The 23,452-nt window shown below is 36.6% G+C and overlaps 1 protein-coding gene across 1 annotated transcript; it reads right to left on the bottom strand.

Annotated features, from left to right (window-relative positions):
• Positions 1 to 903: 903 nt before the first annotated feature.
• On the bottom strand, positions 904 to 2,068 carry LOC113294611 (zinc finger BED domain-containing protein RICESLEEPER 2-like). The gene is made up of 3 exons (XM_026542997.1): positions 1,246 to 2,068; positions 1,016 to 1,132; positions 904 to 926 (listed from the first exon to the last, which is right to left on the bottom strand). The coding sequence occupies exons 1-3, from the start codon at positions 2,066 to 2,068 to the stop codon at positions 904 to 906; spliced, it is 963 nt and encodes a 320-aa protein (XP_026398782.1).
• Between the last annotated feature and the right edge of the window lie 21,384 nt (positions 2,069 to 23,452).

The raw sequence follows: 23,452 nt of genomic DNA, 5'->3' as shown, positions 1-23,452 counted from the left end.
TGGTGTTCATTCAAAAAAAAAAAAACAAGGATATACAAAAAGTTGAAATTCTTTGTCGTGATCTTATCACACATTTATGCCTTCCTCCAATCCTTTTTTTCTACTTCCATTATATCCCCTCCTTATAAACATACCTGCAAAACCATGAAATGAGTTAGTTTGTAGTAAACTAAAAATTGTAGTAAATGAATAAAACACAACAATTGATCTACAGGCATACTGCTTGGCGCAACAAGCACATCAACAAAGAGCGAGAACGAAAAGTTATTCGACCATCAAAAGAACCATCAACGGTACCATTCTAATTAACATAAGTATTTAATACTTTTTTTAAAATATACTAAATACGATACCAATCATCATTTAAAATTAACGGGCTAAATACTTGGCACAACAAGCAACACAAAAAAAAAAACAGACAAAGACCAAAACAAGAATAAAACTATCTAGAAGGATCCATAATGAATGAAAGTGCGCAAATAAAGTCTGAACCAATATATAGACCAGATAATGATAATGCCAACGAATTTGATCCAATGAATGAACATGCAATGCAAATCCAGGTAAGAAAACAAAAGAGAAAAGAGAATAAGCAAAATGAAATATTTGCAGGTAAGAAATTCCAAAATTAGTAAATTACCAAGATAATGTTCTATTCCTTAAATCTCACATTTATTTATGATCACAGGAAAATCCTAATCTTCTGTATAACCTACTATGCAGGCAACTCATAAATAGTCTAGTATTCCTCTAGGTTATACAGGCAACTCATTAATTCAACATGCAAGGGATGCAAAATTACATGATTCAAAAGAAGTCAGAGCCTCGTACCTGCAGTACATGCAACTATGCAAGGGATGCAAAATTCAAAAAGATATTATCTGCACTGACTGAGAACTTCAGCTAAGCTTGTTCATTGTCATCGTCTGAAATAACAAACAAACAAAAAATCATTTGCGAGACAAGGATGTTTATAAATGATTCACCAATATAACTATATAAGTTAGAGATAAACCTATAAGATCAGGCAACCAATCATTTAAGCAAAGTAAGGCTTGAACAGCTTCTGGAGCTAGTGAACTCCTATGTGTTGTAAGTACCCTACCGCCGTCGCTAAAGGTAGATTCTGATGCTACAGTTGACACCGGAACAGCCAAGACATCTCGAGCAATTTTGGAAAGTATTGGGTACGTAGGGGCATGATTCTTCCACCACATCAATAAATCAAATGTGTTTCATCATCACCTTCTTCAAGCAATGGTTCATCTAAGTACTTCTGCAACTCTGACTTATGAATATCAACAACACAATCTTGCATCATGTACTCCTTGAATTCCAGTTGAATTTCATATTTTGAAGGAGCTTGAGTATTCTCATGGTTAGATGACTGTGTTCTACTGGTAGAGGAGTTGATAAAATAATCAGGAACAAAACCACTTGAAGACTCATAAGCTGAGAAAAGAGTATCCAATTCTTCACGAAAAACCTCCATTTTAGATCTACATAGCATTTCACCATATAATTTCTTGTAAGTAAACTCTACCAACCGCGCCTTATACCGTGGATCTAAAACCATCCCAATACTCATCAACAAATTACTTGTACTCCAATATTTGTCAAACTTCTTTCTCATTTCCTTTGCCATTTCTCTAATATAACTGTGGGTACTCCTTTCCCATGTTTGAATGTTGAAGTTAATTTGAAAAACACTTAGAAAGTACATGTTGGTTGTTGGATATTTAACCCCTGAAAATTTCTTTGTGATATCATAAAACACTTCCAAACACTTGCAGATAACTATGCCTTGTTCCCACTCTTCTGAATTCGGTAAACACTTGAAACTATTATCTAAATCTGCTAAACGCATAAATCCTTGGCGCAACTCAATAGCACTCTTTAGCATCAGATAAGTAGAGTTCCATCTATTGTCTACATCAATAGATACATACCGTATAGGAAGCTTCATTTGCAGCAATGCACTTTCAAATTTCTCTTGTCTACCTTGTGAAGACCTGACATACTTGACACATTCACGAATCCTTGCTATAAAGCCTGCAGCTACTGTCATTCCATCTTGCACAACTAAATGTAATATATGACAACTGCACCGCATTTGAAACATACCCCTTCAAGAACCAAAGATCCCTTACTATTAAGCCAACCCTTGAGTCTATCCATCACATTATTAGCAGAAAGATTATCAGCAGCCAAAGCAAACCATTTATTATCCACATTCCACTCCAAAGCTATGCTTTTAACCGCTTCTGCCAAAGCTTCACCCGTATGTGGACATGGCACCAAAACATATGCAAGTGTTTTCTTATGCAACTTCCAATCATCATCTATATAATGACATGTAACACAACAATAACCATCCCGTGTATGTTTAGATGTCCACATATCAGTCGTGAAACTGCATCTAGAAGTCAATGAATCTAAAGTCCCTTGTAACTCAGCTTTAAACACAGCATAAATCTTCATAATGTCCTCTCGAGTTGTATTCCTCCCAAGTATCTTGGCCGACGGGTTGAGAGACTTCACAAACTCTCGAAAATATGGATAGGTAACCAAATTAAAAGGTAAGTCATGCTTTGCAATCATTTTAGCAAGAAGGTCTCTGGAAACTTCAGGATTAAATTTCCAATTAGCTAATTTTATACCTTGGTTACCTGTAATCACGGTACTTATTTTTCTCTGGCCAGGTTTATTCTCAGGTTTTTTCTTGCAGACTTTTAAATGGTTCCTCAAGTGGCTTGTTCCTTTTGTACTCTGCGCAGGAGTTTTAAACTGATAGTGATCACATACTGCCATTATTTCATCCACCACCTTCCCATCTGGCAAAGTCTTCTTCTCAGGTACCCTTTTAAATTCATCCCATACTGCTGATCTTAATGCACGTAGTTTTTTCACTCCCTCACTTGTGTGTACAGTACCCCCTGTAGTATTGTCTGCTTCTGATTCTGAATGGGGATTCTCTGCTTCTGGTTCTGGTTGGGGATTCTCTGCTTCTTGTTCTGGATGGGGACGTTTTCTCAATGATGATGCACTTGCTTCATTGTTCTGGGTGCAGGAATTGGATGTGCCAACATTATTGGATGCTATATTTGACATTGACACTGACCTGCAGTAAAAACAACAAAGAATAAAGGAACAACTCAATTATGAGTAAATCAAAACATCTAAACACAGATAGAAGATCAGATAAACAAGGTTTGAAATGTTGAAACAAATAAATTTAATTGACTTCTCAATCACTAGCAGAAACAAATTAGGCTTCAAATAAATTTCATAAACATCAATATATAATCCACAAATCACCATACCCAATCTTTAATTTCTTCTTTTTTATCACTAAATCGCAACTTTAATAAAATCCAAAACCCTAACTTAAGATATTCGAGTGAAAGGTTGAATACCTTACTGTAAAAACACCTTCTCAAACATCTGAATGATTGGTGAGATAGAGAAAACTTTGTTGGAGAGAATTTCACTTGAATCAATCCCTAAAATTCGAAAGTAAGGAACAATTGTTAACAAAATGTAAATCAAACAACAATCCTATGATTAAATCAAACAAAGTAAGAAACAAACTTACCGTGTTGGCTTTGGAGGATGAGATGCTGATGAATCGGGAAAAAATCAAATCTTCTTTGAGACTCAAAATGGAAACCACTCTCTGTCTCTCTGTTAGGGCTGTTTCTAGAATTTCTTTTTAGTTTACGGTTTACCCTGCCCTGCCTGATAGTGATAGTCAATAGACAATAGGGTTACTTACGGGTATATGTATATTACATATATACCCTCGCTATCGGATACGGATAATTATCCGTCGGATACTAACACAACCGAATCCGTTACATTAATAGGTGATTATCCGATATTATTATCCGACACCGATACCGATATCCGAAACTTCGGATAATATCCTAACGATTCAAATGAACTCGAACGGATAGCGGATATTCGGGTATCCATTGACAGCCCTACTGGTTGACATGTTGAGTGGGTACTTCGTCGGCCCACCTAGATTAAATCTTAAGGTTAATATATATAGGCCCATTAAAGAAGGATAAGATGATATTAATCAGGCCCACTAGCAAAACTATAGTTATTATTTACCAATTACTCTAACCAATTATAAAGCAAAAATTCGAAATTACCAAACTAGCCTTTTTTTTAAAAGACGAAAATACCCTTGAAATTTGGACGGATATTACAAATAAAATCTCTAGTCTTCAGCAAGCTAATAATCAACTCTATGATATGTTACTTTTCTCCTTTCCCTTCATTCATTCATCCTGTTATTTTATCTTATTTGATTGATCCTTTTTGCAGACATTTATGGTCTTTCTGATGAAGCTATCGTTCTTCGTTCGTTTCCTAATGCTTTGGATAATGACACCCTTCTTGAGAATCTTAATAAATCTTTAAATAGTTTCTCAAATGATAAAATTTCATCTCTTTCTCTGAATGAACTGAGATCCAAATTTCGCCTCTTAGAGATTGACCATAAATCTAGTTTAGGATTAGCCAACCAATTTAAGCGTTTCTTTCTTAATTCTAAAGAGAAAATCAATGAGCTAAGAACCAAAATTAGCGGTCTCATAGATGATAAGGATCGCATTTCTAACCAAGGTGCTGAGACTTTGGAGAAATTCCAAGAAATTCTTCTTGAAGTTCAACTTGAACGAGATGAAGATAACCGCCAACATGTCGTGCTTAACGAGAGAGAAAACCAAATTCGTTCTTGTCTCCTTATAAATAATGAGGATGAATTCGTTTGGGATGCGAAAATCTTAGACGATGGCAGAAAATATTTAGGTGTAAATGTTAGTCTCCAAGTTGAGCATACAGCCTTGATTAGAGATATGATTTTTGTCATAGAAGGTGATTAACTGTTCTTCTTCACTAATCTTTTGTTTCTTATGAATTTTCATCAAGTTATTAATTGATTGCCTTTTGCTCGCAGATTCTGAAAGTAGATATCGCGAAAGAATTGAGGAACTTGAAGCTGAAAAAGAGGAACTCACAAAAAATCTTTCTTCTCGCAACAACAAGTATTCTAGATTAAAGAATCAAATCAAGATCACTGTTGCGAACTTTAAGAACGACGCTCTGCATTTTCGCAATCAAACTATTCAAATGGTTTGTGATGACCATAGTATTCCTTACTCTGATTATCCTTGTCTCTTGGAGGAGATCCCAAAGAACATTCCTAGTCTGACCATCTCTGATAGCGAAGCTGATGATGAAGAATCTGATGGTGATGAAGGTTCTGATGCAGACGAAGAAGGGAACAAGTCTGATGAAGATGATGAAGGATCAACTAAGAAGTAGTCTTTGTTTCTTTCTTTGATCTTCTGTAATACTTGTACATTTATTCCTCCTTTCTGTATATTTGCGAATTCTTTTTGTTCCCCATATTCCTTAATATATGAGTTTCTTTCATTTTGACCTGCATTCATTAAAACAATTCTTCCTTGCAATACGGTTAATCAACATAATCATTAACTTTTGAATTTTTGCGTAAATCTATCATACGGAGACAAATAACATTTTCTAATTTCATTCATTCCCATACTTTCCTCTGTTATTTGTATCCAAATGAGAGATTTTGCAGATTTTTCTTATTTTGTGCCTCAACTTCGCAGTTGTTTATGTATAATTTCGCAATCATATGCGAAGTGAATTTTGATTCTTTTCAAAATCTCATTCCTGTGTGGTCTTATTTTGCCTTCCTAGTTAAAGGTCTTATTATGTCACCTCTTGTCATTGCGACAAAATCGCAGGACGTCCTTGCACTTTCATGCAAAAACCCATTGATCTTGCCTTAACTTTTTCTTTTGTATTATGGCCTCTTCAGGAATGTTGCGACAATATGACAGGACTAAATATTCTTGCAAAAATAAAGTCCCATTACATTGCCGTCTTGCGACGAAATCGCAGGACGTCTTCGCACATCCATGCGAAAACCCATTGATCTCGTCTTATCTTTTTCTTTTGTATTATTGCCTCTTCAGGATTGTCGCACAAATATGACAAGCCTTGATACCCTTGCGAGTAAAAAGCCTCATGACATTTGCGTCTTAAGATACTTATCAGCTCCATAATGGAGGGTGCCGCCCTTATCTTCCCCCTGGTTGCCCCTTCAAGGAGGCGTACCTCTACCATACAAGGTTTCCTCCTCCCATCTGGTCTTAACAACAACCAGTTATTTTCGCAGCGTCTTATCCCTTTTACCTATAGGACTTATGGTTAAGAGATTGCGCCCTAAGTGGGGTTTTCTTCGGGCCGAGTGCAGTATAAGCCAAGGCTTGTCAAGAATGGCAAGGTACGCTCCAGACGCCCCTGGCACTCTTGACTCAACCGTGTACCTCGGCGCCTTGGTCAGATTCTGCACTCCTTGGGAGAGTCCTTATTACCTTAGTCTCCCAACCTAAGTCATATGCTTAAGCTGAGAATCCAAGGTGCCTCTCCTGGATGGGCTTTATTGACCCTAAATCTCCATGACTCTGGTTCCGGTGGCGGTGTAGCCTTTCCCTGAGCCATGCAACAGGTACCCCCTTATATGACGTACTTTAGGTCTTACGTTTGCCTCTTGAGAAATTGTATTCGCGAACTAGGGTGTACGCCATAAAGGTTCGCTCCTTTCTCTTTTGTCATTGTTCTCTGATTGTATTTTGCAGAATTCATTATCTCTGCGAGATTCTCGCACATCATCATATCGTATTTGCATTTCGCAATCTCAACTTTGTCATTCAATAAAATGTATTTTTGAGAATTTTATTTGTTGCGAGAATGTCGCAACAAATCAATCATTCATACATTTCTTATTTTTATTACCTTTGCCATTCTCTGCTTCTTTGTTATTTTCTGCTACTGCTTCCTTGGTAGTGGTATGTTCATCATTTTTATTCTGAGCTAGCATTAGTTTCGCAACATCTCCTCTTCTTTTCGTTCGATTGCATCCACCATCAATGTCTCACTTCTTTGTGTCTCTTTGATTTTGTCTCTTTGATTTTGTGTCGCCAACCTTCCTTCTTGTTTGCTCTTCCTTCGCAGGATTCTACCGTAGTTTCGTAACACCTCTTTCCTTCAACCCAATCTCCCTGTATGATTCCTACACCGCTAGGGTGAGGAAATTTGATGCACTGGTGGAAAGTTGAAGCTACACCTAGAATCCCATGTAGCCAAGGTCGACCAATTAATGCATTGTAGGGTGATTCTACATCAACGACACAGAACAGGATTTCAGAAGATATTCCCTTCAATGGAATTCGCATAGTAACCTCCCCTTTAGGCTTGTTGGCAGTACCATTAAAACCATATATCTTATATGTTGATGGTATAAGATCATCATCTCTTCCTCCCATAGTTTTATAAGTATGATAAAATAAGATGTTCACAGAGCTTCCAGTATCGATTAGAATCCTATTAATTGCCCATGAATCTTCAGCTTCATCATCCTCATCTTCTTTCGGTTTTGGATTAATTTCTAATTTTATACCACCAATGGATTCATGTACCTCTCCACCTTCGGGGACTTCTTCTGCGGTAAAAGAAATAGTTTTTTCTGCCATTCCTCTAGTGGCGAGATTTTCGCAATATTCATAATTTCTCTTCCATCATTGTCTCTTGCGAACACTCTACTCAAAACATTGTCATGAAAATTCAATTGTCTTGTATGAATGTACGATAGAGTGACAGAATAGATTCTTTGCTTTTGCACCAACTTCTATGAAGAATGTTTCCTTCTTTTTCATCGTGTTTACTTGTGATGCTCTGGTGGTGGTGGCAATGGTTGAGATTGTGGGTGCCCTACCAAAAAGTGGTTTAGTTTTCCTTGATCTATCATTCTCAGAATAATTCTTTTTACATTTCTGCAATCATTTGTAGTATGTCCATGAAAATGATGATAAGAACAGAACTCATGACTTCTGTGGTTTGGAGGTGGTTCCGTTCCCATGTTCCATGGTGTTGGTATATTCTCCATCAAAATTATAGCTTCCCATATTTTCTCCACACTTGCATTTAGAGGTGGCATCTTGATTTCTTCCCATACTACCTTGTGACCTCCTTGTCCTCTATTATAGTTTTTCTTTGACCTCCATAAGTTTCTTACGGCTGATCGAGTCTTTGAATCTTGTTATTTCCACCACGATTGTAGAAATTTTTCTCTTTCATACTCCTCTTGATCTCGGCTTCCCATAGCCACCAGTTTCTGTTGATTGTTGCCCGTCACCTTTTCTTGTTGTACTTGCGAAGTGCTCGCCACTGTGTTTATTAGTTTGGGTAATAAGCTTGCATTCGCTGTTTGTGAACTGGTGTTCGCAACTGGGTATGATTCCATTTCATTTTGCCTTTCCTCTAGAGCATATATTCTTCCTGAAGTTCTCGCAATTCAGTCATTGTGATCGTATTCTTGACTCTGAAAATTTGGATATACAATAGGTTGGTTGCAAACATAGCATTGATAAATGATAAGATAAGATATCTCTCATCCACACGGCCAGCCATTTCGCTACACATAGTCCTCCATCTTTTAGTTAGGTGCTTCAAACTTTCGCCAATCCTTTGTTTTAATCCAAACACGTCTTCAATACCAGGTCGCGAAGAATTATTACTTATATATGCCCCCAGGAATGTAGTCTGCAAATGATTGAAGGATGTTATTGTATTCTTTGGTAGACCTTCGAACCATTTTAACGCCTCCCCTGTTAAGCTGGATGCAAAATACTTGCATAATACGCATCATGATTTTCCCATTGCAACATGCACCTCACGTAGGCTTTAATGTGTTGAATTGCACAAGTTGTTCCATCAAAAATGCTGGTTAATGCGGGCAAATTGCATTTCGGAGGTATTCCTCCTAGTTGTACTTCCCTTGTAAATGGAGTTTTCGCAGCTTCTTCTATAGCTTCATCTAATTGTCTTCTGCCTACTTCTCCTCTATTATTTAGCATTCCTCTCATTTCTTCTAATTCTTTAAGATTTGTTTATTTACACCTGAATTTTGATCCATTGGTTTTTAATTTCGCCTCCCTTCTTCTGCGTTCATGTCTTTCTTCTCTCGCGAAATTTTGCATTTCTTCTTCATCATCTCATCTCGTCTTCTTCTGCGATTCTCTTCCTCATCTCTATCTTGAATTCGCATATGATGATGTCTCTCATTTTCCCCTCCATGATTTTGTTCATTTCTTATCAATTCCATTCGCTGTCTTTCAGCCATCCTCTGTACTCTATCATACTCTTCATTGATATTACCGTTATTCCGGTTTTGTGTGCCTTCTTTCTCGATTGTCGTGATTGTTCTGGCGAATTGTCTCCTGAAGCTCTTGTTCTTCCATTTCCGCTCTCAATCTTTCACGTTCGCAAATTAAACGTGCTTGTTCAGCATAATGTCTTTCAATTTCTTCTTCAATCGTTTGTTGATTTCTTTGAGCTTCTCTCTCATGTAAAATTCTCCTTCCTTCCTCTCGATTCCCTTCGCCATCTTGATTATTTCGTCCCTGACGTTGTCCATTCTCTTGATTTCTATCATTTTCCTATCATCAAAAGTTTCATTTTGTGGAACGTAACGATCATCAGTCCTTTCTCTATTTCGCGATGTTCTTCATTAGGATTTGATATTTCTTCTTGAATATTATTTCCAGCATTAATTGTGGGTGAGTTTCGCCTCATCTCTCTTCTAGTCGATCTTGAATATGATTTTGTATACTTCTCGATCTTCTACTCTGTAGTCTCATATTTTCCATCCTCAATTCGTGATTTTGCCTTGTTAGATTTGCACGTTCTTCTGCCTCAGCTCTTCTTTCATGTATTCTTCGTCTCAACGTTTCTAACGCTCCAATTTCCTCATCTCCATGAATTATTCCTTCATCTGCTTCTTGATTTCTCTCTACCTGTCTATGGTTTCTGGTTTGCTGCTCTTCTTCTACTTCTTCTGCTGAATTTGATTGCCAAGTGTGTATACTCACCCTATCATAATCTATTCCTTCCTTGTACTAGTGTTTGTTGAACTGGTGGTTGAATTTGATTTTCTCCATTATTTCTCATTCTAGTAGATTCTCCCATTTCACTTCTTTCCCTTCCAGCAATTCTCTTGCTTCTTCTAACAGTAGTTGGTTGTTCTGATATATTTCTTCTTCTAGCCATTTCTTCAATATTAATGAATTGCAAGAGATTATGTAAAATTCTTAACCAATACTCCAAATCTTCACAAATCTCAATATTAATCTTCAATTTTTTCTAGAATAATCTTCAATCCCTCCCTATTTCTAGCGCCATTATGTAGTTGCAGGAAATCCTACACTACACCCCTCACAAGATTTAATTAACATTCAACTCATTTTTGGATTAACAATCTTAATTTTATTGATGAATCTTTGAACAATCTTACAAGAAAAGATAAAGGAATCAAGAATAACCACTGCTCTAGATTTTCTCTCTCCTATTTACTTGCTTCTCACTCAGAAAAGATCTCTTTCATTTCCTTTACAACTGAATGACTACTTATAGGGAATTACATAGTGGATGACAGCTAATCTGTCCTTTATTTTCGGATATGGCTTGCGACATTCTCGCAACCTTACAAATGTTAATCTCTCAAACTCCCTAATTTTCGCAGGACCATCACATTTTCCTCATGATTTAGCTGACGTCGTTTATTATTTCGTTTCTGAAGTTGTTCTGTGATACTGTTGTGTTGTGTTGTTAATAATTTCGCCGAGGCATTATTGCTGCGAGATTCTGATCCTACAAACATTTAGAGAAAAAACCTTCTTTATTGATTGTCGGCTTCGCTTTCTTTACTCTTGAGGAAGAGATTCCTTCACAAAGATACACATTAACTGCTTCAACTGCATCTGTTTTTGAGATCTCTCTAGTCACATGAGCCATGAGACTGTATCTTTTGAACAGAAATGAGAAAGAGAGGACACAAGAATAAAACAGGATTTATGAACCCTAAACCCTAGAAGACATTGAAAAAGTCTTTCAGGATTTGTTATCCACTTTCCATCCTTTTAGGAAAAAAATTTCTTAACAAATATAAGACAAGGATTCACAAAAACAACAACTTGAGCCATTTTTAGAGCAAACCTCATTTTTCCCAAGCTAAAAATGAGGATGCGGACGTCACCAGCATTAGTTGGTGACAGAGTGAGCCATATGCTCACACCTCTTATTTCTTCGTGGCTTATCACTGGTTGTCGTGTAAACAGATTTCTTACCTCGTCTAGATCTGGATTTTTTTAACAGAGCTTGGTTATCCGGATCCAGATTCATTTTCTGCATGTTCTCTTGAAGTTTGGCAATTCTCTTATTGCTCCTTCTGAATCTCCAACAAGTATTTTGATCATGCTTCGAATGTCCATAAAAGGAACAAGTTAATGAGGATGTAGTTGCAGGAAATCCTACACTACACCCCTCATATGATTTCATTATTAATCAACTCATTTTTAGGTTTACACTCTTAATTTTATTGATCAATCTTTGAATGTTCTTACAAGAAAAGATAAAGAAATCAAAAATGATCTCTGCTCTAGACTTTCTCTCTCCTATTTACTTGTTTCTTACTCAAAAAAGATCTCTCTTTCTCTTTACAATTTGAACGACTATTTATAAGTGAATACATAGTGGATGACAGCTAATCTGTCCTTTATTTTCGGGTATGGTCTGCGACATTCTCGCAACCTTACAAATGTTAATTTCGCAAGCTCTCTAATTTTCGCAGGACTATCATATCTTTCTCGTGATCTTAGCTGACGTCATTTATTTTATTCTTCCTAAAATTGTTCTGCGACGCTGTTGTATTGTGTTGTTGATAATTTCGCTGAAATATTATCGTTGTGAGATTCTGACCCTACATCTTGCCTCTTCTCATATCTTCTCTGCAAAGTAGAGAATGATGTGAGAAATGCCGCAGATGTTCATCTTTTCATATTCTGCATTTATCACACGTATTCTTTCTTCCATTTGTTTCTTGACACGTCTTTTGTAACCGCTGCTTTTCAACCGCTCACGTCTTTTCATCTTAATGGTATTTATTTCTTCGAGTAAAAAAAAAATCTCCTTTATATACTCTTCTTTCCACTTTTGTTTTTACTTTCTCTTCTATTTTATTTTCTCATCTCTGCAACTCTGTTATTCTTCTGCAAGTTCTGTTGCTGTACTTTTTTCCCTCTTCAATCCTCTTACTTTTTATTCATTTCCATACTCTATATTCAAATATGGATCCAAGTGGTCATAGACATGAGAAGAGTTTAAAAGATGTCCAAAAAGATCTTGCTGATAAAGGTTTCACAATCTCCACCATTCTTGGTGAAAATGCCAAATCAATTCTTTCTGTCAAACTTTTATCTGATCAGTATTGTGATGATCAAGCAATCATAATTTCGCTAGGTCAGATTCTCGCAGGTCTCCCTATTCCTCTTTATAACCCAGATCTTCCTTTATTTTATGAAATTCTCGCTCACTCGGGATTTTCGCGAGCTATCTTCCAACTGAGTGAGGATTGCATCCGTATGATGCTAGAATTCGCTACCTGTGGTGCTGGTAAAGGATCTCTATACTCCAAAGAACTTAGGGATCCTAAATTCGCAGACTTGGAGATAATTGCTGAGTAATACACAGTAGCGAGTTTCTTTGAGAACTATGAACTGATCTCCATGAAGAAAGAGAATACTCGCTGGGGTATTCGCTTAAAAAGGAAAGATAACATTGATGAAGCCAAAATTCTCATGCAAGATATTGACTGGCATTCTGGTAAAAACACAACTCCTCGCCAATCCAAAAATGATAAATGGTGTGTTTTTCCTTTAATGCTAAAAGGACCCTACATTGCTGGGTCAAATGTTCTTCCTGCAAATATCGCTGCTTATCAACCTTGGGTTTTCTCTTGGCCCGAGAAGGAAAAAGAGGTATGTTTCTTCCCATTTAACTCACTTTATATTTATTTATTGATTTTTATTATTCTATTCGCTAACTCTTGCGACATTCCGCAGATCCAAAAACTGAAAGATAGTTATAACAGGACTGGGAAAGCTAGTACTCTGTTAGCTCTTCGCTCATACACAGATGAGGTAAGAAATTTTCTCTTATGATTTTAAATTTTCTTCAATTTTTTATTATGATTTTAAACAGTATACTGTTGCTTCCATGCTTCCATTTCTTATTTCTATCTGTGTGTGAAGATTATTGCTGAAGTAGAAGAATCTGCCGATGTTGCGAAGACTGGTAATAAAGGTAAAGCTGCTCTTCGCAGGGAAAAATCAACTGGTCCTCCTCCAAAGAAAAGGAAAGTTCGTTCATCTTCTCCTTCAAATATCCCTCCTCAAGAAAATTCTGAAAGTGACAAGGGTGATGAGGACAATGATGGTCTTGCTGCAAGTGAAGATTCTGCACCTGAATCTTCTATGGCTAATCTCTCTGGCCTCTTTTCTGATTCTCTACAAGAAATGGGAGATATCCAATTCGCAAATACCTGCAAAGCTCTCGCTACCCTTTGCGATGTCCCTTTAATGGATGGTGATAGCTCTCTTCATGGAGTTTCTAGATCAGTGACTCCCGACTTCTTGCATTCTGTCAATAGTCTGGTATATTTTTATCCTTTTACTTCTTCATTGTTATAACTCAAAATTTCTTTCTATATTAATATTTTTTTTTATATTTTCTCGCAGGCTAGAAAAGCTTCTTTTGCAGTGGCCTCAGATCTAGAGAGAAGACGCGAAAATCTTGAGAAGAAGAATCTTCAATTTCGCAAAAAGAATGAAGAAAGGAAGCTGAAGTTAAAGGTCTTCGCGAGAAAAATAGACAATTAGAAATTGATTCATCCTCGTATAAGAAAAAAATCTCTAGTCTTCAGCAAGCTAATAATCAGCTTTACAGTATGTTACTTTTCTCTTTTCCCTTTATTCATTCATCCTGTTGTTTTATCTTATTTAAATGATCATTTTTGCAGACATTTATGGTCTTTCTGATGAAGCTACCCTTCTTCGTTCATTTCCTAATGCCTTGGATAATGATACCCTTCTTGAGCGTCTTAAAAATTCCTTAAATAGCTTCTCAAATGATAGAATTTCATCTCTTTCTCTAAATGAGCTTAGATCTAAATTTCGCCTCTTAGAAATTGACCATAGATCTAGTTTAGGCTTAGCTAACCGATTTAAGCGTCTCCTTCTTCATTCTAAAGAGAAAACCAATGAGTTAAGAACCAAAATTAGCGGTCTCATAGATGATAAGGATCACATCTCTGATCAAGGTGCCAAGGCTTTGGCGAAATTCCAAGAGGCTCTTCTTGATGTTCAACTTGAACGAGATGAAGCTAACCGCAAGAACATCGAACTCTGCGAAAGGGAAAATCAAATTCGTTCTCGTCTTCTTATAAGTAGTGAGGATGAATTTGTTTGGGCTGCGAAAATCTTAGATGATGCTAGAAAAGATTTAGGTGTAGATGTTAGTCTCCAAGTTGAGCATACAACCTTGATTAGAGATATGATTTCTGACAGAGAAGGTTACTAACTGCTATTCTTTACTAATCTTTTGCTTCTTATGAATTCTCATCAAGTTAATAATTGATTGTCTTTTGCTCGCAGATTCTGAAAATAGATATCGTGAAAATATTGAAGAACTCGAAGCTGAAAAGGAGGAACTCGCAAAGAATCTTTCTTCTCGCAACAACAAGTATTCTAGATTAAAGAATCAAATCAATATCACTGTTGCGAATTTTAAAAATGATGCTATGCATTTTCGCAATCAAACTATCCAAATAGTTTGTGACGATCATAATATCCCACATTCTGATTATCCTTGTCTCTTGGAAGAAATCCTACAGAATACTCCCAGTTTGATTATCTCTGATAGCGAAGCTGACGATGAAGAATCTGATAGTGATGGAGGTTCTGATGGTGATGAAGATTCTGACGCAGACGAAGAAGGGAACAAGTCTGATGAAGATAATGAAGAATTAACTAAGAAGTAGTCTTTATTTCTTTCTTTGATTCTTTGTAATACTTGTGCATTTATTTCTTCTTTCTATGTATTTGTGTTTCTTTCATTTTGACCTGCATTAATTAAAACAATTCTTTTTTGCAATACAATTAATCAATATAATCATTAATTCTTGAATCTTTGAGTAAATCTATCATACGGAGAAAAATAACATTTTCTAATTTCATACATTCCCATACTTGCCTCTGTTATTTGAATCCAAATGAAAGATTTCATAAAAAATTTCTTATTTTATGTCTCAATTTCGCGGTTAATTATGTATAACTTCGCAATCTTATGCGAAGTGAATTTTGTTTCTTTTCAAAATCTCATTCCTGTGTGGTCTTATTTTTCCTTCCTAATTAAAGGTCTTATTATGCCACCTCTTGTCATTGCGACAAAATAGCAGGACGTCCTTGCACTTTCATGCAAAAACCCATTGATCTTGCCTTAACTTTTCTTTTGTATTATGGCCTCTTCAGGAATGTTGCGACAATATAACAGGCCTAAATATTCTTGTGAAAATGAATCCCCATGACATTGCCGTCTTGCGACGAAATCGAAGGACGTCTTCGCATTTTCATGCGAAAACCCATTGATCTCGTCTTATCCTTTTCATTTGTATTATTGCCTCTTCAGGATTGTTGCACAAATATGACAAGCCTTAATATCCTTTAGAATAAAAAGCCTCATGACATTTGAATCTTAAGACACTTATCAGCTCCCTAATGGAGGGTTCCGCCCTTATCTCCCCCCTGGTTGCCTCTTCAAGGAGGCGTACTTGTACCATACAAGGTTAGCTCCTCCCATACAGTCTTAACAACAACCAGTTGTTTTCACAGCCTCTTATCCCTTTTACCTATAGGGCTTATGGTTACGAGACTGCACCCTAAGTGGGGTTTTCTTCAGGCCGAGTGCAGTATAAGACAAGACTTGTCAAGAATGGCAAAGTACGCTTAAAACGTCTCTGGAACTCTTGACTCAACCGTGTACCTCGTCGCCTTGATCAGATTTGCACTCCTTGGGAGAGTCTTTATTACCTTAGTCGCCCAACCTAAGTCATATGCTTAAGCTGAGAATCCAAGGTGCCTCTCCCGGATGGGCTTCATTGACCCCAAATCTCCATGACTCAGGTTCCGGTGGCGGTGTAGCCTTTCCCTGAGCCATGCAACAGGTACCCCCTTATATGACGTACTTTAGGTCTTACATTTGTCTCTTGCGAAATTGTATTCGCGAACTAGGGTGTACGCCATAAAGGTTCGCCTCTTTCTCTTTTGTCATTTTTCTCTGATTATTTTCTGTAAAATTCATTATCTCTGCGAGAGTCTCGCAAATCATCATATTGTATCTGAATTTAGCAATCTAAATTTTGCCATTCAATCAAATGTATTTTTGAGAATTTTGCTTATTGCGAGAGTATCGCAACAACTTAATCATTCATACATTTCTTGTTTTTATTACCTTTGTCATCCTCTGCTTCTTTATTATTTTCTGCTACTGCTTCCTTAGTAGTGGTATGTTCATCATTTTTATTCTGAGCTAGCATTAATTTCGCAACATCTCTTCTCCTTTCCTTTCGATTGCATCCATCATCAACCTCTCACTTCTTTGTGTATCTTTGATTTTGTGTCGCCAGTTTTCCTTCTTGTTTGCTCTTCCTTCGCAAGATTCTATCTCAGTACACCTCTTTCTTTCAACCCAATCTCCCTTTATGATTCCTACACCACTAGGGTGAGGGAATTCGATGTACTGGTGGAAAGTTGAAGCTACACCTAGAATCCCATGTAGCCAAGGTCGACCAATTAACACATTGTAGGGTGATTCTACATCAACGACACAAAATAAGATTTCGGAAGATATTCCCTTCAATGGAATTCGCATAGTAACCTCCCCTTTAGGCTTGTTAGCAGTACCATTAAAACCATATATCTTATATGTTGATGGTATAAGATCATCATCTCTTCCACCCATGGTTTTATAAGTATGATAAAATAAGATGTTCATAGAGCTTCCAGTATCGATTAGAATTTTATTGATTGCCCATGAATCTTCAGCTTCATCATCCTCATCTTCTTTCGGTTTTGGATTAATTTCTAATTTTAATACCAATGGATTGTCATGCACCTCTTCTCCTTCGGGAATTTCTTCTGCGGTAAAAGAAATGATCTGTTTCTGCCATTCCTCTAGTGGTGAGATTTTCGCAATATTCATAATTTCTCTTCCATCATTATCTCTTGTGAACATTCTACTCAAAACATTATCATGAAAATCTTCAATTGTCTTATATGAATGTACGATAGAGTGACATAATAAATTTTTTGCTTTTGCACCAACTTCTATGAAGAATGTTTCTTTCTTTTTCATCGTATTCACTTTGTGATGCTCTGGTGGTGGTGGAAGTGGTTGAGATTATGGATGTCCTACCAGAAAGTCGTTTAGTTTTCCTTGATCTATCATTCTCAAAATAATTCTTTTTACATTTCTGCAATCATTTGTTGTATGTCCATGAAAATGATGATAAGAACAAAACTCATGGCTTCTGTGATTTGGAGGTGGTTCTGTTCCCGTGTTCCATGGTGTTGGTATATTTTCCATCAAGATTATAGCTTCCCATATCTTCTCCACACTTGCATTTAGAGGTGGCATCTTGATTTCTTCTCATACTACCTTGTGACCTCATTGTCCTCTATTATAGTTTTGTCTTTGACCTCCATAAGTTTCTTGCGGTTGATCGAGTCTTTGAATTTTGTTATTTCCACCACGATTATAGAAATTTCTTTATCTTTCATACTCTTCTTGATCTCGGTTTCCCATAGCCACCAGTTTCTGTTGATTGTTACTTGTCACCTTCTCTTGTTGTACTTGCGAAGTATTCGCCACTGTGTTTATTAGCTTGGGTAATAAGCTTGCATTCGTTGTTTGTGAGATGGTGTTCGCAACTGGATATGATTCCATTTCATTTTGCCTTTCCTCTAGAGCAATGTATTCTTCTTGAAGTTCTCGCAATTCAGTCATTGTGATCGTATTCTTGACTCTGAAAATTTGGACATACAATAGGTTTGTTGCAAACATAGCATTGATAAATGATAATATAAGATATCTCTCATCTACACGGCCAGCCACTTCGCTACACATAGTTCTCCATCTTTTAGTCAAGTGTTTCAAACTTTCGCCAATCCTTTGTTTTAATCCAAACACATCTTCTATACCAGGTCGCGAGGAATTATTACTTATATATGCCCCCAAGAATGTAGTCTGCAAATGATTGAAGGAGGTTATTGTGTTCTTTGGTAGACCTTCAAACCATTTTAACGCCTCTCCTGTTTAGCTGGATGCGAAATATTTGCACAATACGGCATCATGATTTTCCCATTGTAACATGCACCTCACATAGGCTTTAATGTGTTGAATTGCACAAGTTGTTCCATCAAAAATGCTGGTTAATGCGGGCAAATTGCATTTTGGTGGTATTCCTCCTAATTGTACTTCCCTTGTAAATGGAGTTTTCGCAGCTTCTTCTATTGCTTCATCCAATTGTCTTCTTCCTACTTCTCCTCTATTATTTAGCATCCCTCTCATTTCTTCTAATTCTTTCAAAATTTGTTTATTTACACCTGAATCTTGATCAATTGGTCTTTTTAATTTCGCCTCTCTTCTTCTGCGTTCATGTCTATCTTCTCTCGCGAAATTTTGCATTTCTTCTTCATTATCCTCATCTCGTCTTCTTTTGCGATTCTCTTCCTCACCCCTATCTTGAATTCGCATATGATGATGCCTTTCATTTTCCCCTCCATGATTTTGTTCATTTCTTATCAATTCAATTCGTTGTCTTTCAGCCATCCTCTTTACTCTATCATACTCCTCATTGAGATTACCGTTATTCCGGTTTTGTGTACGCCTTCTTCCTCGATCGTCGTGATTGTTCTGGCGAATTGTCTCCTGAAGCTCTTGTTCTTCCATTTCCGCTCTCAATCTTTCACGTTTGCAGATTAAACGTGCTTGTTCAGCATAATGTCTTTCAATTTCTTCTTCAATTGTCTGTTGATTTCTTTGAGTTTCTCTCTCATGTAAAATTCTTCTTCCTTCCTCTCGATTTCCTTCGCCATCTTAGTCATTTCGTCCCTGATGTTGTCCGTTCTCTTGATTTCCACCATTTTTCTCATCATCAAAAGTTTCATTTTGTGGAACGTAATGATCATCAGCTCTTTCTCTATTTTTGCGATATTCTTCATTAGGATTTGATATTTCTTCTTGAATATTGTTTCCAACATTGATTGTGGGTGAGTTTCGCCTCATTTCTCTTCTAGTCGATCTTGAATATGATTTTGTAATACTTCTCGATCTTCTATTCTGTAGTCTTATATTCTCCATCCTTAATTCGTGATTTTGCCTTGTTAAATTTGCACGTTCTTATTTCTTCATGTATTCTTCGTCTCAACGTTTCTAACGCTCCAATTTCCTCATCTCCATGAATTGTTCCTTCATCTGCTTCTTGATTTCTCTCTTCCTGTCTATAATTTTTGTTTTGTTGCTCTTCTTCTACTTCTTCTGCCGAATTTGATTGCCACGTGTGTATGCTCACTTTATCATAATCTGTATTCCTCCCTTGAACTAGTGTTTGTTGAATTGGTGGTTGAATTTGATTTTCTCTATTACTTCTCATTCTAGTAGATTCTCCCATTTCACTTCTTTCTCTTCCAGCAATTCTCTTGCTTCTTCTAACAGTAGTCGGTTGTTCGGATGTATTTCTTCTTCTATCCATTTCTTCAATGTTAACAATATTGCAAGAAATTATGGAAAATTCTTAATCAATCACTCTAAATTTTCACAAATCTCAATATCAATTTTCAGATTTTTCTAGAATAATCTTCAATACCTCCCTGTTTCTAGCGCCATTATGTAGTTGCAGGAAATCCTGCACTACACCCCTCATATGATTTCATTATTAATCAACTCATTTTTAAGTTTACACTCTTAATTTTATTGATCAATCTTTGAATGTTCTTACAAGAAAAGATAAAGAAATCAAAAATGATATCTGCTCTAGACTTTCTCTCTCCTATTTACTTGTTTCTTACTCAAAAAAGATCTCTCTTTATCTTTACAATTTGAACGACTATTTATAAGGAAATACATAGTGGATGACAGCTAATCTGTCCTTTATTTTCGGGTATGGTCTGCGACATTCTCGCAACCTTACAAATGTTAATTTCGCAAGCTCTCTAATTTTCGCAGGACTATCATATCTTTCTCGTGATCTTAGCTGACGTCATTTATTTTAATCTTCCTGAAATTGTTCTGCGACGCTATTGTATTGTGTTGTTGATAATTTCGCTGAAATATTATCGTTGTGAGATTCTGATCCTACAGAGGATTTTTGTGACTCTTCCTGTTTAACACAACAATCAATAGTCGTTGTTTCTTGAAAAGTTGGAGTGGACAACTTTGAGCTTTGAGTTTTGCTTTTGAACCCCAAACCATTAGTGTTTCCAAAAGATTTCTGACCAAATAACATTGCTGCAATTTTGTCAGAGCTTCCAGATAACCTTTGTAGGTCATATTTGAGAGTGTTAATCTCTTCTTCCTTTAGAGACATGGTTCTCACGAACTTGTTATTAAGACGCTCTATCTCAATATTTTTCGCCTGGAGTGATGATTCAATCTTTTTCAAGGAGTCCTTTAAGTGAAGGTTCTCTTGAAGAATCTCTTTATTCAAGAGATCAAGAAACTCTGCGTCATATTCAAGTTCTGAATCAGAAGTTGAAGTGGAGAGAGAATATGTAGTAGACTCATCTGAGACATCCAGAGTAGATTTGTCTTCTATTGAATCATCTGAAGCATTAACTGAAGATGGATACTTATCACATCTATTCCTACTCTTTATCAAATCCTTGACCTTCTTGATTATCAGTGATTTATCAAAATCAACATGATTGGAGCAGCATTCATCAACCCAAGACAAGTGGGAGGATGCACGCGTTTTGGTCACAGAGTTGAGCGCGAACGTTCTTCCTGTGTCAAGATCAAATTTTTTTAACTTTCCTATCACATTGTTTATGGAAAGTGTATCAAGGTTATTTCCCTCAACGATGGCATGCTTCTTAGAATCGTATCTAGATGGCAACGATTTGAGAATTTTCATTACAATGTCCTTTTCAGGAATAATCTTACCCAATGCAAAAGATGCATTAACAATTTCAGACACTTTGTGATTAAACTCATCAAATGTTTCTTCATATTCCATACGAAGGTTTTCCCAATCGGAACTAAGGTTTTGAAGCCTAGCTTCCTTTTCACCGGTATTACCTTCGAATACGGTTTCTAATATATCCCAAGCTTCTTTAGACTTAGTGAAATTTGACACATGGTGCTGAAGATTTGGGGTAATGGCATGTATGATGGCATTCAAACCGTCGGAATTTTTCTTTGCAGCAAGTATCTCGGCAGGACTGTATTCACCATATTCTTGGGAGCGTTTACATTTCCAACTGCCACAACGGGAGAATATAACCATTAACAACATATACCCATGATTGAAAATCACGTGCTTGAAGAAAAGATCGCATAACAATTTTCCACCATAAGTAATTAGAGCCATCGAAGACTGGTGGTACGTTGATAGAGATAGCACCTCTGTCCATAGAGTCAGATCGCTACAAACACAAACTAGTAAGGTCTTGAACGTGTTTCTCTGCTCTAATACCAATTGAAAAAGAGGGGGTCTAACAACCTCACCCAATATTTCGATTAGCAATCTGTATGGACAAACTCCAATATACTTTCAAGAGAATCAACTAGACTCAATCTTAATAAAGTATATCAAAGAGTTATATCTCTCTTTCTTGATTCAATTCTTTCTCAAGCAAATAGAAATCTGCGAGTCTAATTGAATACAAGAGAAATCACTTGAACGGTACCAAAGACCAATGTTCAAGGATCAATCAATTTCAATCAACAACCAAAGGTCGGATTTCCAATTGATTGATTCAAACGCATAACTGTGATATTTCAATTTTATAACAAAATATAATGCGGAATAGAAATAACACAAACACCAGAATTTTGTTAACGAGGAAACCGCAAATGCAAAAAAACCCCGGGACCTAGTCCAGATTGAACACCACACTGTATTAAGCCGCTACAGACACTAGCCTACTACAAACTAACTTCGGTCTGGACTGTAGTTGAACCCCAATCAATCTCACACTGATTCAAGGTACAGTTGCGCTCCTTACGTCTCTGATCCCAGCAGGATAGTACGCACTTGATTCCCTTAGATGATCTCACCCACAACTAAGAGTTCCTACGACCCAAAATCGAAGACTTTAATAAACAAATCTGTATCACACAGAAAATTCTACAGAATAGATAAATCTGTCTCCCACAGAAATACCTACAAGTTTTGTTCCGTCTTTTGATAAATCAAGGTGAACAGGAACCAATTGATAACCAACACATATTTCGAGAAAGCCATTTTCAAAGTGATTGAAACATAACATGAGTTTCGTCACTAGGTAATGATGAACTTGGCCAAAGCGAAAGCTTACCAACACATATTTCGATAAATAGATAGGGGAGATAAACTCGGCTCGAAATAGCAAATGTGTATAATCAAAGTCTATATAGCAAAACGACTTTTGTCTTAAGATAGGAGATAGAGTAGATGGAATTTTGAGTGATAGATAAGTTCAAGTCTCCAAATACCTTTTGAGTGATAGATAAGTTCAACTACACTTTTTATCCTAGTCCGAGACTTAGCTATAGTAGACTAGAAATCAAGACTTATAGTTTTGATCACTAACATTGACAAACATGCTTGAGATAACAACGCATGCGAGTTCGACCGAGAAATTATCTAACATAGTCAATCACAAAGTTATCTTGTTGTCGTATTGTCTCGATCTCGTATCCATAGACGATCAGACGAATGTGAACCGATTAGTTATATTTTCTCGACTCAGTCCATAGACAACCACTTTCAGAGAAAGGACCTATAGGTGGAAAAGTTTTAGATTGAGGCATATTTGGGTACCCTCGTCTTTTGAATTAGTATCAGAGCCGGCAAACACGAAAAGATCTAACAATCTTTGTTTGGTGCGATCCAACCTATAAGATATGAGTCAAGATAATAAAAGCAAGGCTAAACTTATAAAGAAAGACTCAGTTAACGTACCACAAGATTTGAGCAAGACTCTCTATGGGTTTAATTTCAGCAAATGTTTAGAAGGAGCATCTTCTACAAGTTCTACCTATTCTTCCGGAAACATGTCATCATATTCTCAAGAAGAAGTTAAGCTAAGTCATGTAATCACAATCAATGATTCAGATTCTGAATCACTTCTTGAGGATAAATAAAAAAGTGATTATGTGAATATAAAGGCTTCTCAGCTAGATGAACTAAGTAAATAATTCCTCTCATGTGCAACAGAACTCACTCTTGCACTAAAAAGGGAAGGAAAGCTCC

The sequence above is a fragment of the Papaver somniferum genome, chromosome 7, assembly GCF_003573695.1.
Source record: "Papaver somniferum cultivar HN1 chromosome 7, ASM357369v1, whole genome shotgun sequence".
In the NCBI taxonomy this organism is placed as follows: domain Eukaryota; kingdom Viridiplantae; phylum Streptophyta; class Magnoliopsida; order Ranunculales; family Papaveraceae; genus Papaver; species Papaver somniferum.
This window is presented reverse-complemented; position numbering and strand designations above follow the sequence as displayed.